At 37.3% G+C, this 12,356-nt stretch overlaps 2 protein-coding genes across 7 annotated transcripts in view; one reads left to right on the plus strand and one right to left on the minus strand.

Annotated features, from left to right (window-relative positions):
* The window catches only part of LOC124612513 (putative RNA polymerase II subunit B1 CTD phosphatase RPAP2), a 42,433-nt gene extending 31,990 nt beyond the window's left edge, over positions 1–10,443 (minus strand). For 2 of the 4 annotated variants that reach the window (XM_047140762.1, XM_047140761.1), the window contains exons 1-3: positions 10,241–10,443; positions 10,039–10,153; positions 3,094–3,258 (exon numbers count right to left, since the gene is read on the minus strand). In XM_047140762.1, coding sequence (XP_046996718.1) covers positions 3,094–3,258; positions 10,039–10,153; positions 10,241–10,338 — 378 coding nt within the window. In that variant the 5' untranslated portion in view covers positions 10,339–10,443. The remainder of the gene's footprint in view (positions 1–3,093; positions 3,259–10,038; positions 10,154–10,240) is intronic. The other 2 variants (XM_047140760.1, XM_047140763.1) reach the window with 2 other exon arrangements.
* A 223-nt stretch (positions 10,444–10,666) lies between these two features.
* LOC124613147 (DNA-directed RNA polymerase III subunit RPC6) overlaps positions 10,667–12,356 on the plus strand; it is a 71,840-nt gene continuing 70,150 nt past the window's right edge. The window contains exons 1-2 of one of the 3 annotated variants that reach the window (XM_047141764.1): positions 10,667–10,874; positions 10,964–11,137. In XM_047141764.1, coding sequence (XP_046997720.1) covers positions 11,046–11,137 — 92 coding nt within the window. In that variant the 5' untranslated portion in view covers positions 10,667–10,874; positions 10,964–11,045. The remainder of the gene's footprint in view (positions 10,875–10,963; positions 11,138–12,356) is intronic. The other 2 variants (XM_047141763.1, XM_047141765.1) reach the window with 2 other exon arrangements.

Consider the following 12,356-nt stretch of genomic DNA (forward strand, 5'->3'; position numbering starts at 1 on the left):
AACGTACGTGAAGAAATTACAGTCTATTTTTATACCAACAATGCACATTTTCATAAACTATTTATTGACTTCACTTTCCATCAGTTGCCATTTTGTGATTCTGTCTAAATTTTAACTGAATTAGAATGTAAGAGAGATGAATATTTATGAACTCTACTGTTTTTTGGTGAAAGAAGCAGATCTGAATGTGAAGATAAGGGAACTTACATATAACTCAGAACTCTTCACTGATAACACCTCCCTGAAGAAAAATTTAAAAAAATAAGAATTCTGGCAAAAATAAATCACTACTTCTGTTGAAATTTTAATGGTATCCTATAACCCAGTATGTTTTTAATCATGAATGATGTGGATTCACACTGGCCAAAAAATTTTATTTCTGTATCTCAATGATCTAAGAAATATGAAAACATTTAAATTTGTAAAATCCAGTCAACTACACATCAAGGTGTAAACAGATTACCAATATCTTCGACAAACTAAAAGATGTTTGTGATGAAACAGTATAATCCTTCATTCTGTATAGGGAAAGGGAAAAAAAGATGACATGCTATGTGCTGTTAACTATTTTCATTTTTCTTAGATTACTGAGATACAGAAATAAAATCTGTTGGGCAGTTTCAATCCATATCATTCTTATTAAAAATACTCTACTGAAATTTCAACAGATGAAATGATTTATTTTCCCCAGACTTATTTTTCTTTAAAGGAATATTATCAGTGACGAATTTTGAGTAGTCATACTGTTTTTTCACCAAAATACAGCAGAGTTTATAAAATATACATTTCACTAACATTCTAATGCAGTTGACATTGTGACAGAATCACAAAAAAAAAGCAACTGACGGAAAGACGAAAGTAAATGAAAATTCTCATTCTCGATATAAAAATAAATTTTAATTTTTTCACATATATTGTTCCAAACCCAAAGCAACTCTCATTTTACCAGCTATTGAAGGCGCTTAAATGTTACATTATTTCATTGAAAAAATTCATAGGTGCTTGAATATTGTGCTAGTTATGGAAGTTTTGCATATTAATCTTATGACTAAATACTCTCCCCTTTGCTTACTATGATTTCCCAAAATTTTGTTTCATTATCTGAAACCATTAGAGAGATATGAAGAATTTTATGAATATTTCATTCTGGCTTTTTCGCTGGCACATGAGTTCAGGACAAAGTGCCTTACATATGATCAGTTTCCTTGAAATTGGTGACAGATAGCAATAGCCTTCAAAGTTTAAAGAAAAATTCAATATGCTATCCATAATTCATACACAGCAACATGTGACCTAACATGCACTAAACGCAAATTGATAGGAATGTCTATTTTGCACTGCAAACTTTCAGAAATTCTTGAAGTAGTTTACTTAATCCTGAAATATCACAATAAATATGACCATTGATGAAATAATGAGCAGTTCATCATGAAGCTGACAAATGAAACTATTTTTCCTTTACAGTTGTTTGAGAAAGATCGTCCATTGGCTAGTAGCGCATGGCAATCTGTCTGGTCTTCAGGGTTAACTGGTGTTGTCCGGGAGTTCCTGCCCCCTGTAGTCTGTGATGCCAGATGCCAAACAGGGATTCTGACTGACCAGCGGAGGTAGAATTCAGGGACCCTCACAAGGCTTCACAAGAAATTAGCACCAGAGCTATCACAGAAAACATGCACAGCTCCCTTTAGGCCAGCAGATGTCAGAGTCCACATGGGAGCTGTCGTGTGAGCCGGCAAGTAAGATCGCAGTGAATCTTACTCCATGTGAGATGGACTTTACCTATGGTTGGCATGTGTAACCTTCTGAATGACTTAGTGTCATTTCATTTGAACCAGGGAATGAAGGTGAAGAGTTTTTAACATCTAGTTCACCTTACAGTCACCAAGAATGGAGCACAAACCCATTACGAAAGTATTAGAGAAAGCGTATAAGCTAAAAGGGGAACTGAACCCCACTCCTGCCATAAATGAGTTCACTGTCATCTAACTTAATCTGCAAAGCATGAATTCCAGGGCAATCTTGCCTTATGATCTAATAGAAAATCAAATGAAACAAATGCTGTATATTATGTATGCTATTGACATTGTTCCATTTAGGATATGAAATAGATTCTTCAAGGTCACTGAAGGGATTGGCAGAAGAAAGTGATAGCCCTCAGGAGCACATTTTAAGATACTGCATATTATATGCTGAGTTAAATTCAAAGATAAGAACAAAACACAATTACACAAAATAATTTATACAGTAGACAGGTAAATACTATCTACCAGCATATGGTGCATTTGAAAACAAAAGAGATAAAGTGATCAGTCTAACACTTAATAAATTGACGGATAGCACTTTCTTTCACTGACCCCTTCAATTAAAATCTTATAATGAAAACTGAGAAAAATAGCTTCAGTAGAGTATCAATAATGTAATATCGAACATTCTTCTGGCTAGCAATTTAAATCTTGTTGGAGGAGTGCTGCTTCAACTTTGCAGTCACCAATCAACACACAGGAGTTATAACTTTAATGCTGGAAAAGAAATGCAAGCACAGAAATTTCTTGTAAATAAAACATGAATAGGGATTCAACTTGTGTGAAACAGTCTGAAAAAAACATGCAGCTTTACTTTCAGTAAAGTAGGTATATTCAAGTACTCGAAGGTCCTCTTAGTGAGTGGAAGCCTGAAGTTGTTGGAAATTAACTCGTCAGTTGCGAGTTTTATCAATCCAACAAACTGGGCTCTTATCCACAAAGGCCTAGCAAAATTACAAAGACAACAATATGGTGCCTGGTATTCTGATGAAAGAATATTCACCCCTTTCTCCCCAACATGTGCATGTGTGAAGTGAGTGGCACATTGGATTGAAGTGCAAAACATTATCAAATCACATACTGCACTGCGATGAACATTAATGATAAAATTTGCTAATTTACATGCTCAAAGTCTCTTATGTTTGCCCTTATGGGAAACACATGCCAACCTTAGAATAAGTAAATTCATGTTAAATGAAGGAAGCAGTAAAAAGCCTTTCATTGTGTTCTCTCTTCTCGACACAACCCTAAATTGCACATATTAAACCATTATTGTGGTTTGGACAGTTACCTTTCTTTCCGTTAAGTCATAAACTTTATTCTGTGTTGTGCATATCTTATACTGTTGATTTGGAATGTTCTTCAAAATACCATTACACAAAGGGTATCCGCAAAGTTTAGTGATTGCCCTTTCTTCAACTACATCTTGAAAGTGGGTATCACTAATAAATTTCAACTGCAACAGAAAAGAAAATGTGTTTCACATTTAAGTATAAATTTCCTTTCATTTTTATAACTTACTATCAAAATTTTGAGGTTACTGTACCACTGGCATTTTCATTACAATACAGATGTAAAAGCTATTTCAATAACAGTGTCACAAGTAGTACTTTTCCAATAACAATGTTGACATTTCTTCAACTTTTTATGTCAAATACATGTTCAACATGGGGCAGCAGATACATATTGTATCTCAGCTTCAGAGCTTTTCTTTACTGTGAGTTTACATACATTGTCCAGATGTGCTTACAAATGCATACCCATACATAAATTGCAAATGGGGTAGTCAAATTACAACGTCAGAAAAGGGAATAGCTACATGAGAAGCAAAAGCTGAAATGCTAGTTCAGTTATCTGATCTTTATGTGTGTTTGCCTGAAACCCATCATTCATCTGCAAGTTAGTGGTTGCTTGTTCTAATTTTCTGAAGATTTTAATCTTTGAATATGTATTATCATAATACTTCTTATATTTGCTAGTCACAATATGATAAAGTATTACAAAATACTCTCCAGAACATTACAACGTCTAAAATCTGACAACAATAGCCATACTTATGGTACGCTGCAAAAGCATAACTTAAGTGCTGCAAACAGTTTATTTTGTAATGTAACATGGGTTATTCATGAAAATGACCTATGTTCCACTGAGGATATTCACACTGGTGAAAGATGGTCATGTCTCTTATAAACATTTTGTGTGGTGGGAAAAATACACTGTGAGCACCGTGATCTGTGACTTGTGCAGAAGATGTGTATGCAGTGACACAACACAGCAGGGGCATGGTGCGGCGTTGGGTGACAGCAGTGGCACTTGCTGAATGAGGACATTTATGCCTTGGTGATGCCCCTTTAAGGTGTCATGAGCACCTCACAGAAAATGGACATACTACAATGTAAACTTCAAAGACAAATGAAGATTGTAAATCTTAGATCTTAAGGTGAGTTTGATGTGGTGATTGATGTACTTGAATCAATTTGGACCTGACTTCACAACTGATGTATATAATTGAAATAATTCAAAAGATTATCATTGAAGGTGTGTTTGTCATTCAGTATATGGTTGTAGTGAGACACACTCTTACAGCATCACCCTACCTGGAAAGGAAGCCAAGAGGAATAAATCTATGTGTGACTGTGGTACAGAGTAGTCAGACCATGAGAACAAGGACAAAACAAAAAGACGACCATACTGGAAGGAGAATGGTGTTACAACCAAGTACGTACACACACACACAGACACACACACACACACACACACACACACACACACACACACACACACACACACACACACACACACACACACAAAAGAAAGGAAAACACTGCAATTTACCTTAAAGTAACTGGCAAAGCGAGATCATTTGTTAGATGGAACACAATCATTTCTTCCTGACAAATGTTACAGTTCTTTTTGGTTTTCTCATATCGATACTTCTTTCTGAGGCTGTAATGTATGAAATTCAATCTAAGTTTAAATATTAAAGTGGTAAAGAGAGAGCTAATCAGATTATACATATTCACAAGGAGTCAAGCAGTCATAATGAATTAGTATGGAACAGAAGTGGTACCATCATTAATTCATTCATCGTGTTCTGTAAACATAATCATGAATGAGAGTCTTCTGTGATGTGGAACAAATGCAGTTATACATTAACAGCAAGAAGTAGTAAACTATACTACCATCAGCTTATGAATACTCATAATCTGCTCACATCAATAACTATGTGAATTACTTTTACTTCTGGACTATTTCATACATGTTGTTGTTGTTGTTCTGTCTTCCATCAGAAGACTGGTTTGATGCAGGTCTCCATGCTAATCTACCCTGTAGAAACCGCTTTGTCTTTACTGCAACCTACATCAATTTGAATTACTGCAATCAAGCCTCTGTATCCCCCTATAATTTTGAACAATACATTTCCCTCTGTAACTAAATTTGCAGTTGAACAAGTAAGTTGCCCAATAAAGATTACTTCTATTTGTTCATTGCTGAACTACACTAGACTCTTGCTAATCCAGTCATTCCTTGCACATACTGATGCCGGATTACCGAGTGTCTGAAATGTAGTTTAAATACACAGGGACTACACTTTATTAAATTCCAAGATACATTGCTTGTATCTTGTTGTCAGATAATGCACTCCAGGAAGACATCTATAGCTTCAGCAGCAGAAGTACTCTCCTCCTATTACCTCTTCATCACTTTCATCATTACTTTCCTGTATACTTTTGATTATTCCTTCAACTGTTAAAGTTTGGTTTATCTTGCAGTTTTCCACATTCAGACACTTAGTAATATCATCTTCGTCAATTTCTCCTCCTCCTGATTGCTTGTCGAACATGTCAATGCACAGTGTCAGCAGCTGATGATTCTGAATTGACTGGCTCATTACTGTCACTCCATACTAGTTATAACTCTGCATCAATGGGTAGCCACTCTTTTCTCCAGCACTTCATTATGGAAGCATTCTCCATTTATCCGATGTTATGCTGTTTGGAAACCATCTGGTAAGTTGATTGCTTTCCACATCTTCAACATAACCTCGGTACAGTCGTTTTCACATTTGTTCAGTGTGGTGACAAGAAGTGCACGCCAATAAGGGTGTTTATTTGATTCCAAAATTCCCTGGTGCTTGGACTAAATCAGGGTTGTCACACTGGGAGGGATAGTGAGTGCTTGTACACCACCAGACTTTGGATTCACATATGATGGATGACTGCGAGCTTTGTCAATTATAGGAATAGCTTTCACTGGAAGCTTCCCCTTCTTCAGCTTTTTTTTAAATCGTAGTTGATACAAATGTATTGTGAGATCACCAAGAGAATATTTCTCTGTTTATCCACTCTTTCTTCTGCGCACAATTTGACCTGGTAGTGTATTTCTGTCACTGTGTTGAAAACAAAATGGATGTTGGGATTCCCCAATCACTATGAGTTGTAGTTTATGACTCCCATTTGTGTTAGGGGACACAATTAATGTTACATGCAGTTTCTGTTGTCTGTAGCCATAAGCTTCCTTCTCGTTCCTGGCAGCTAATGTTTTTTGAAGGAACTACCTAGGGAAAGTGGCTGGTTTCATCAGTACTTAGAAGGCATCAGTAGTTAATTCTTCTTCCTCTATTTTGTTCCATTTCATCTTTACAAATCATTCTGCATCTTTTTCATTATTATGCAACTTCCCTTGTGACTGTCAGCTAGGACATGCCAATTTGTCTTCCATTTTTTTTTTCTTTTTTGATAGTCAACCCTCACACTCTACAAACAAATTTCTGCCACAAAACTGTTTGTTAAATGCAACTGCTTTTTCATTTATTATCTGGCCACTGACCGGAACCAATTTTCTATGTTTTTGTACATGAACACTCTAAAAAAAGATAAGTACAGTTCTTCATTCTCATTCTTTTGCATAACCTTCCATCTTCCCAACTTGCTCTCCACTTGGGTTTGGTGTTATCAAGCAACATCATATTTCTTTCTGATACCATAATTAGTTGTCTGTAGAACACAGTAAGCAGCAGCAAGGGCTTTCTATGAAGAACCTCACTTCAACTTATCTAAAACTATGAGTTTCTGCTTGAGGTATAACATAATGTCTTTCCTTTTAGAAGCTACGACATTGAACTGTAAAGAAGAACATAATTTCAAATACGTATAGCACTATTTACCATTGTAATTTACTAACACATTGTTGCACATGTTAATTCACAGTTGTGTGCATCAGTTTTGCTTGAGTGACTAGAGGCCAGATAAGTCAGAGGCCGGACTACAGAGTGCCAGATTAGCGAGATTTTTGTATAGTACTGGGTGCACAAACCCATCATCAGTGGCATCCGTACTGGTTGCTTAGCACATGCCAAAGACATCTGCCAAAAATATTCATGTCAGTATCTAATTATATACAGTTTTAATCAGAAAATTAATTTGGATATTTTACAAGTGTTAATGATGATTTGCTCCACAATCCTACAGCCTGATGACAATTCTTTGTTATTAAATTCCCTCTTGATGTGATCAAGACCAGCATACAAGTAATAAATACATAAAAGTAATCTTTATTGGGCAGTAATGTCATTACACAGGGAGAACCAGAATGCCACCAACAAACTGTCAGTTACAGATCTCTGAATTTGGAGGCAATATCTTGATATTTAACAAAATTTGTTGGTTGAGTATTTTTCAGTTCACCTCAATTGCTTCCCGAATGCAATGTGCAGATCAGATAGATGTGCCTGAGTCCACATCCAAAGCTGAGTACAGCTCTTCTGCCGTGGCAGAACCTACATCTACATTTCCACTTCTAAGTCACAGTATGGGGAATGCCAGAGGTAAATAAGCGCAGGACTATAAAACCATTCCTCCCTTTCTATTCAATTTTATGGTTGCACAGGGGTACAAAGACTGTCAATACCCTTTTGTATGTTTCAAATTCCTCTAACTTAACCATTACTGTCATTTCAAAAGACATGTGTTAGCAGAAGGCGCATTTTTCTTGACTCAGTTTGGTGTGTACTCGTAAGTTTCTCTGGGGGGTTTACAACAACAAAAGGACCAATTGTTAACAACTATAAAACAAATTTGCCCCACAACTTTTGATGATAGATTTAAATATTGACATGCCTACTTGGAACAGCATGTGTGACATACATCAAACAGAGAATTAAGTAATTCAAAATTGCGCTTCATTCTCTCATAGAACTGCATTATGGAGTGACAAATACAGACCTCTTGCATTTAGATTAAAAGACTAAAAGTGATTTGTTACTCTATGCAGGCCAACAAAAGTGACTAACCTAAGACTCACTGCTCTAACTAAAAGGAGGCGTACTCGTGGTTTCTGCTGTGGAAAAATTTGAAATTGATCTTTACAGAATCCTAAAAAAATGACAACAAATAGTATGTTGCCACTTGCAATGTACATTACAGCTAAACTTTGCTATGAGCCATCCACGCGCTGGACACAAAGATTGAATGAATGTGCCAAATGCTTACACAGTAGTCCGATTTCAGTGGATGATACAGATGGGACAATGAAGAAAATCAGCAAGCAGATGGTTAGTAGACATACTAGACAATGTCTTGTAAAAACAGTAATCTAGTTGCATTGTTGAAGTTTAAGATGTGATTGAAAAGAAAGAAAGCTGCCACATCAAACAGAATATATCCCAGATACACTGCAACATGCAACAGAGAGACAGGTTGAACATTTCAACATAAGTGTAATACCACAGATGCAATGCTCTTACCATATAATGTGCCAGCTGTCAATGCTGGGTAAAGGAGAGGCTTATCTGTAGTAGGCTACTCACAGACAGACAAACTGACTGGACATTAAACAGAACTCTCAAAAGGAAAGATGTATTGAGACTGCAGTAAAGAAAGCAACAGGCACAATAATTCATATGTAGGACTTCATTTTGGTTTGTGGTAACAAGACTATCTCCTGGCTAAGAGAACATAACTGGGACCATAGTATATGCAACCTATTGGTTTCAGTATACTTAAGAGATCATTAACTGAAATGCTACTAAGTATAGATTCTGGAAAAAACCTGGTGATCATCAACCATAATTGGTCATCAATCTGGACGAGGGCCTGACAAATAACCAGTATAGTAAGAATCTTATACTTTATCATCTGATACAATAAGTTAGTGTGCTGAGGGTATTATCATAGCTAAGATTTTATCCAGAGAGAGAGAGAGAGAGAGAGAGAGAGAGAGAGAGAGAGAGAGAGATGTTTTAAATAAAGAATTATATTGCCTCTGGTGGTCATGAAAATGTCAAGAATATGGGAAGATGAACATAGGCCCACTAGCAGTAATCTGAAATCAGTCACACTGGATGTTAAAGAGCACAGTAAGATAAAGCATAAATTCCCAGAACAGGACTGATCCATTTTTGTGATGACAATATAATCATAACTTCCTGGCAGATTAAAACAGTGTGCCAGATCAAGACTCGAACTCAGGACCTTTGCCTTTTGTGGGCAAGAGCTCTACAAACTGAGCTACCCAAGCACAACACACCCCATCCTCTCAGCTTCTGCGAAGTTTGAAAGGTATGAGACGAGGTACTGGCAGAAGTAGAGCTGTGAGGATGGGGTGTGAGTAGTGCTTGGGTAGTTCAGTTGGTAGAGCACTTGCCCATGAAAGTCAAATGTCCCGAGTTCGAGTCTCGGTCCAGCACACAGTTTTAATCTGCCAGGAAGTTTCATATTTTCATGTACTACAAAGATAACAAGTGTGTGTGTTGAGGTGTAGGTACCATAGTGCAAGTCAGTTCATGGATGCCGAGACTTATTGAACGAAGTAAAAGTGATATCATGAGCGCAATGGTTAGCACACTGGACTCGTATTCCGGAGGACAACGGTTCAAATCTGTGACTGGCCATCCCGGTTTAGGTTTTGTATGAGCTCCCTAAATCGCTTCCGGCAAATGCCGGGCAGCGTCCTTTGAAGGGGCATGGCTGACTTCCTTCCCCAACCCCCCCCCCCCCCCCTCTATTTGATGAGACCTATGACCTAGCTGTTTGGTCCCCTCCACCAAATCAACCACCAATCAATAGCCTCTCACGAAGAGTCAGATTATATGAATGCACTTTAGTGTCATTAATGTACGCTTACGGCCATGTTGACTTCAAAGAGACCATACTCTTGATAGTACAGTGCAGTGTAATCAGAGTAAGAAATTAGAATTTCTACAGAATAAAACAATTTAAATGACGATAAAACTCACACAGCCGACGAACCATTCTTCATTGATATCTTTCTCCAGTAAACTCTCAACTATTTTTTGGGCTTTTGCATTACATTCTCTCTTTTTCTGCAACGTTGCTTCAAGGACCTCCTTGCTAAACATACAAAATTGCTGAGTGTAAAGCATATTTCATTATATTGAAACATATTGCTAACCATATTTCAGATTTATTTCAAACAACCTCATGCTCCTAACATTTCTCGGTAGTCCTGCACGCAATGCTGCTTTACTTTTCCCTTTCCCCGTGGTTCGCGTTATGTTGGTCCCTATACTTCCCATCTTCTCCACTTTAAATATCCCTAACTATTCCTCCGCGGATTACAACAGAACAACACTAAATTCTTCCTTTCTGTCACAACATAAATACTGCGATGTGCATTGTAAAAGACATGACACTCGTTCTCAAACATGTTTCAGTCGGTACCCGTTGAAGTACTCGCTGGGCACAAATCATTAAGTTTGGTTTTCACTTTCCTCGTGCATTCCATTTGTTCATCAAATTTTTTCAGGGATCGATGTATTTATTTATGTTTTTTTCTTATTTTTTTTTTTTACGGCTGTCAAGTGAAATTCCATTATCTTTGGTTGTGATACGGCTGCTTCGTACAACAACGTAGTACAGCACTGCGTCTACTCTAGCAGTGTATCAGTACTCAGTAGTATTGGTAGTCTGCTACTGCGCGATGTGTACGTTGCGTGAGAGAGCATGAGAGTGAATTTTCTTGGTGTCTGTCAATAATGTGCCAGACATAAATCTGACGTAATTTTCTATTATTGTTTAGTGTTGTTTGTCGAATTCAGACGCGTTGAAATTGGTGAGTCGGGGTGTAGTGTGTCACGACACGTTTGTTCACGTTGTAATTGTTGTTTACATCGTAATTTACGGAAGTTTTATGATGTCCAGCATATCAACCTATCCCTAAATACCAGTAAGAAATGAGCTTTCCATTTCGTGGTATTTATTACTTTGAACTGTTTTCTGAAAGATGGCAGGGAATGAAAACACGACGACTGTGCAGGTGAAGGTGGAGAAACCTGATGAGACTGCTTCCACGTCAACTGCAGAAGTTGAACACAGGTAATACTGATCGACAACATTTTTTTTTTTTTTTTTTTTTTTTTTTTTTAATTATCGGGTTAAAGGAAAAACCCAGTATGAGTGAGAGGCGTGCTGGACTTGCCCCCAGTAGAGCCCAACGTGAAAAAAAATTCTTAACAGTCAGAAATAAGCAGATTAATTCTTTATCGGTTACTGTCTCTCGGGGGTCATTGATGACATACCCAGAATCATTTACCTTTTACCAGGAAAATGATGCGTTGCATTAACATTGATTTTTGTCCTTCGAGTAATGTTTTCCTGAGTACTTGGTTCATGGTAGGACTTCAAATTAACACATCGAGAATATCACTATTAGAATCCCTCCACAAGACATTCTGTTAAGCTTCTATCTACACTCTGCAAACCACTGTGAGGTGCATGGCAGGGGTACGCCCCATTGCACCAGTTATAGGGTTTCTTCCTGTTCCATTCACATATGGAGTGCAGGAAGAATGATTGTTTGAATCCCTTGTACATGCAATAATTATTCTAATCTTATCCATATGATCCCTGTGCGAGCAATATATACGGGGGTTGTTGTATATACCTATAGTGATCGCCAGTTCTTGAAACTTAGTTAATAGACATTCTTGGGATAGTGTACGTCTGCAGAATGCTCCCATGAATTAAACAAACCTGCGACCATTCGTGCTGCCCCTCTCAGGAAATGTTCAGTATCCCCTGTTAGTACCATCTGGTATGGGTCCCACACACTTGAATAATATTCTAGGTTTGGCCACACAAGTAATGTGTAAGCAATCTTCTTTGTAGACTGATTGCACTTCCCCAGTATCCTACCAATAAGCCTAAGTCCACAACCTGCTGTACCCATGACTGAACCTATGTGATCATTCCATTTCATATTCCTACAATGTTACACCTAGGTTTTTGTATAAGTTTGTTGATTCCAACTGTGATGCAGTGATATTATAGTTACCGGATACTACATTTTGTCGTTTTGAGAAGTGCATAATTTTACAACTCTGAACATAAAGAGCTAGTTGCCAATCTCTGCACCGTATTGTAATCTTGTCAAGATCTGACTGAATATTTATGCAACTTCTCTCAGATACTACTTCATTATAGATAACTGCATCATCTGCATAAAACCTGATTTTACTATTGATATTATCTGCAAGGTCATTAATATGCAACATGAAAAGCAATGGTCCCAACACACTTTCCTGTGGCGCATCCA

The sequence above is a fragment of the Schistocerca americana genome, chromosome 4 (assembly GCF_021461395.2).
Source record: "Schistocerca americana isolate TAMUIC-IGC-003095 chromosome 4, iqSchAmer2.1, whole genome shotgun sequence".
NCBI lineage: Eukaryota > Metazoa > Arthropoda > Insecta > Orthoptera > Acrididae > Schistocerca > Schistocerca americana.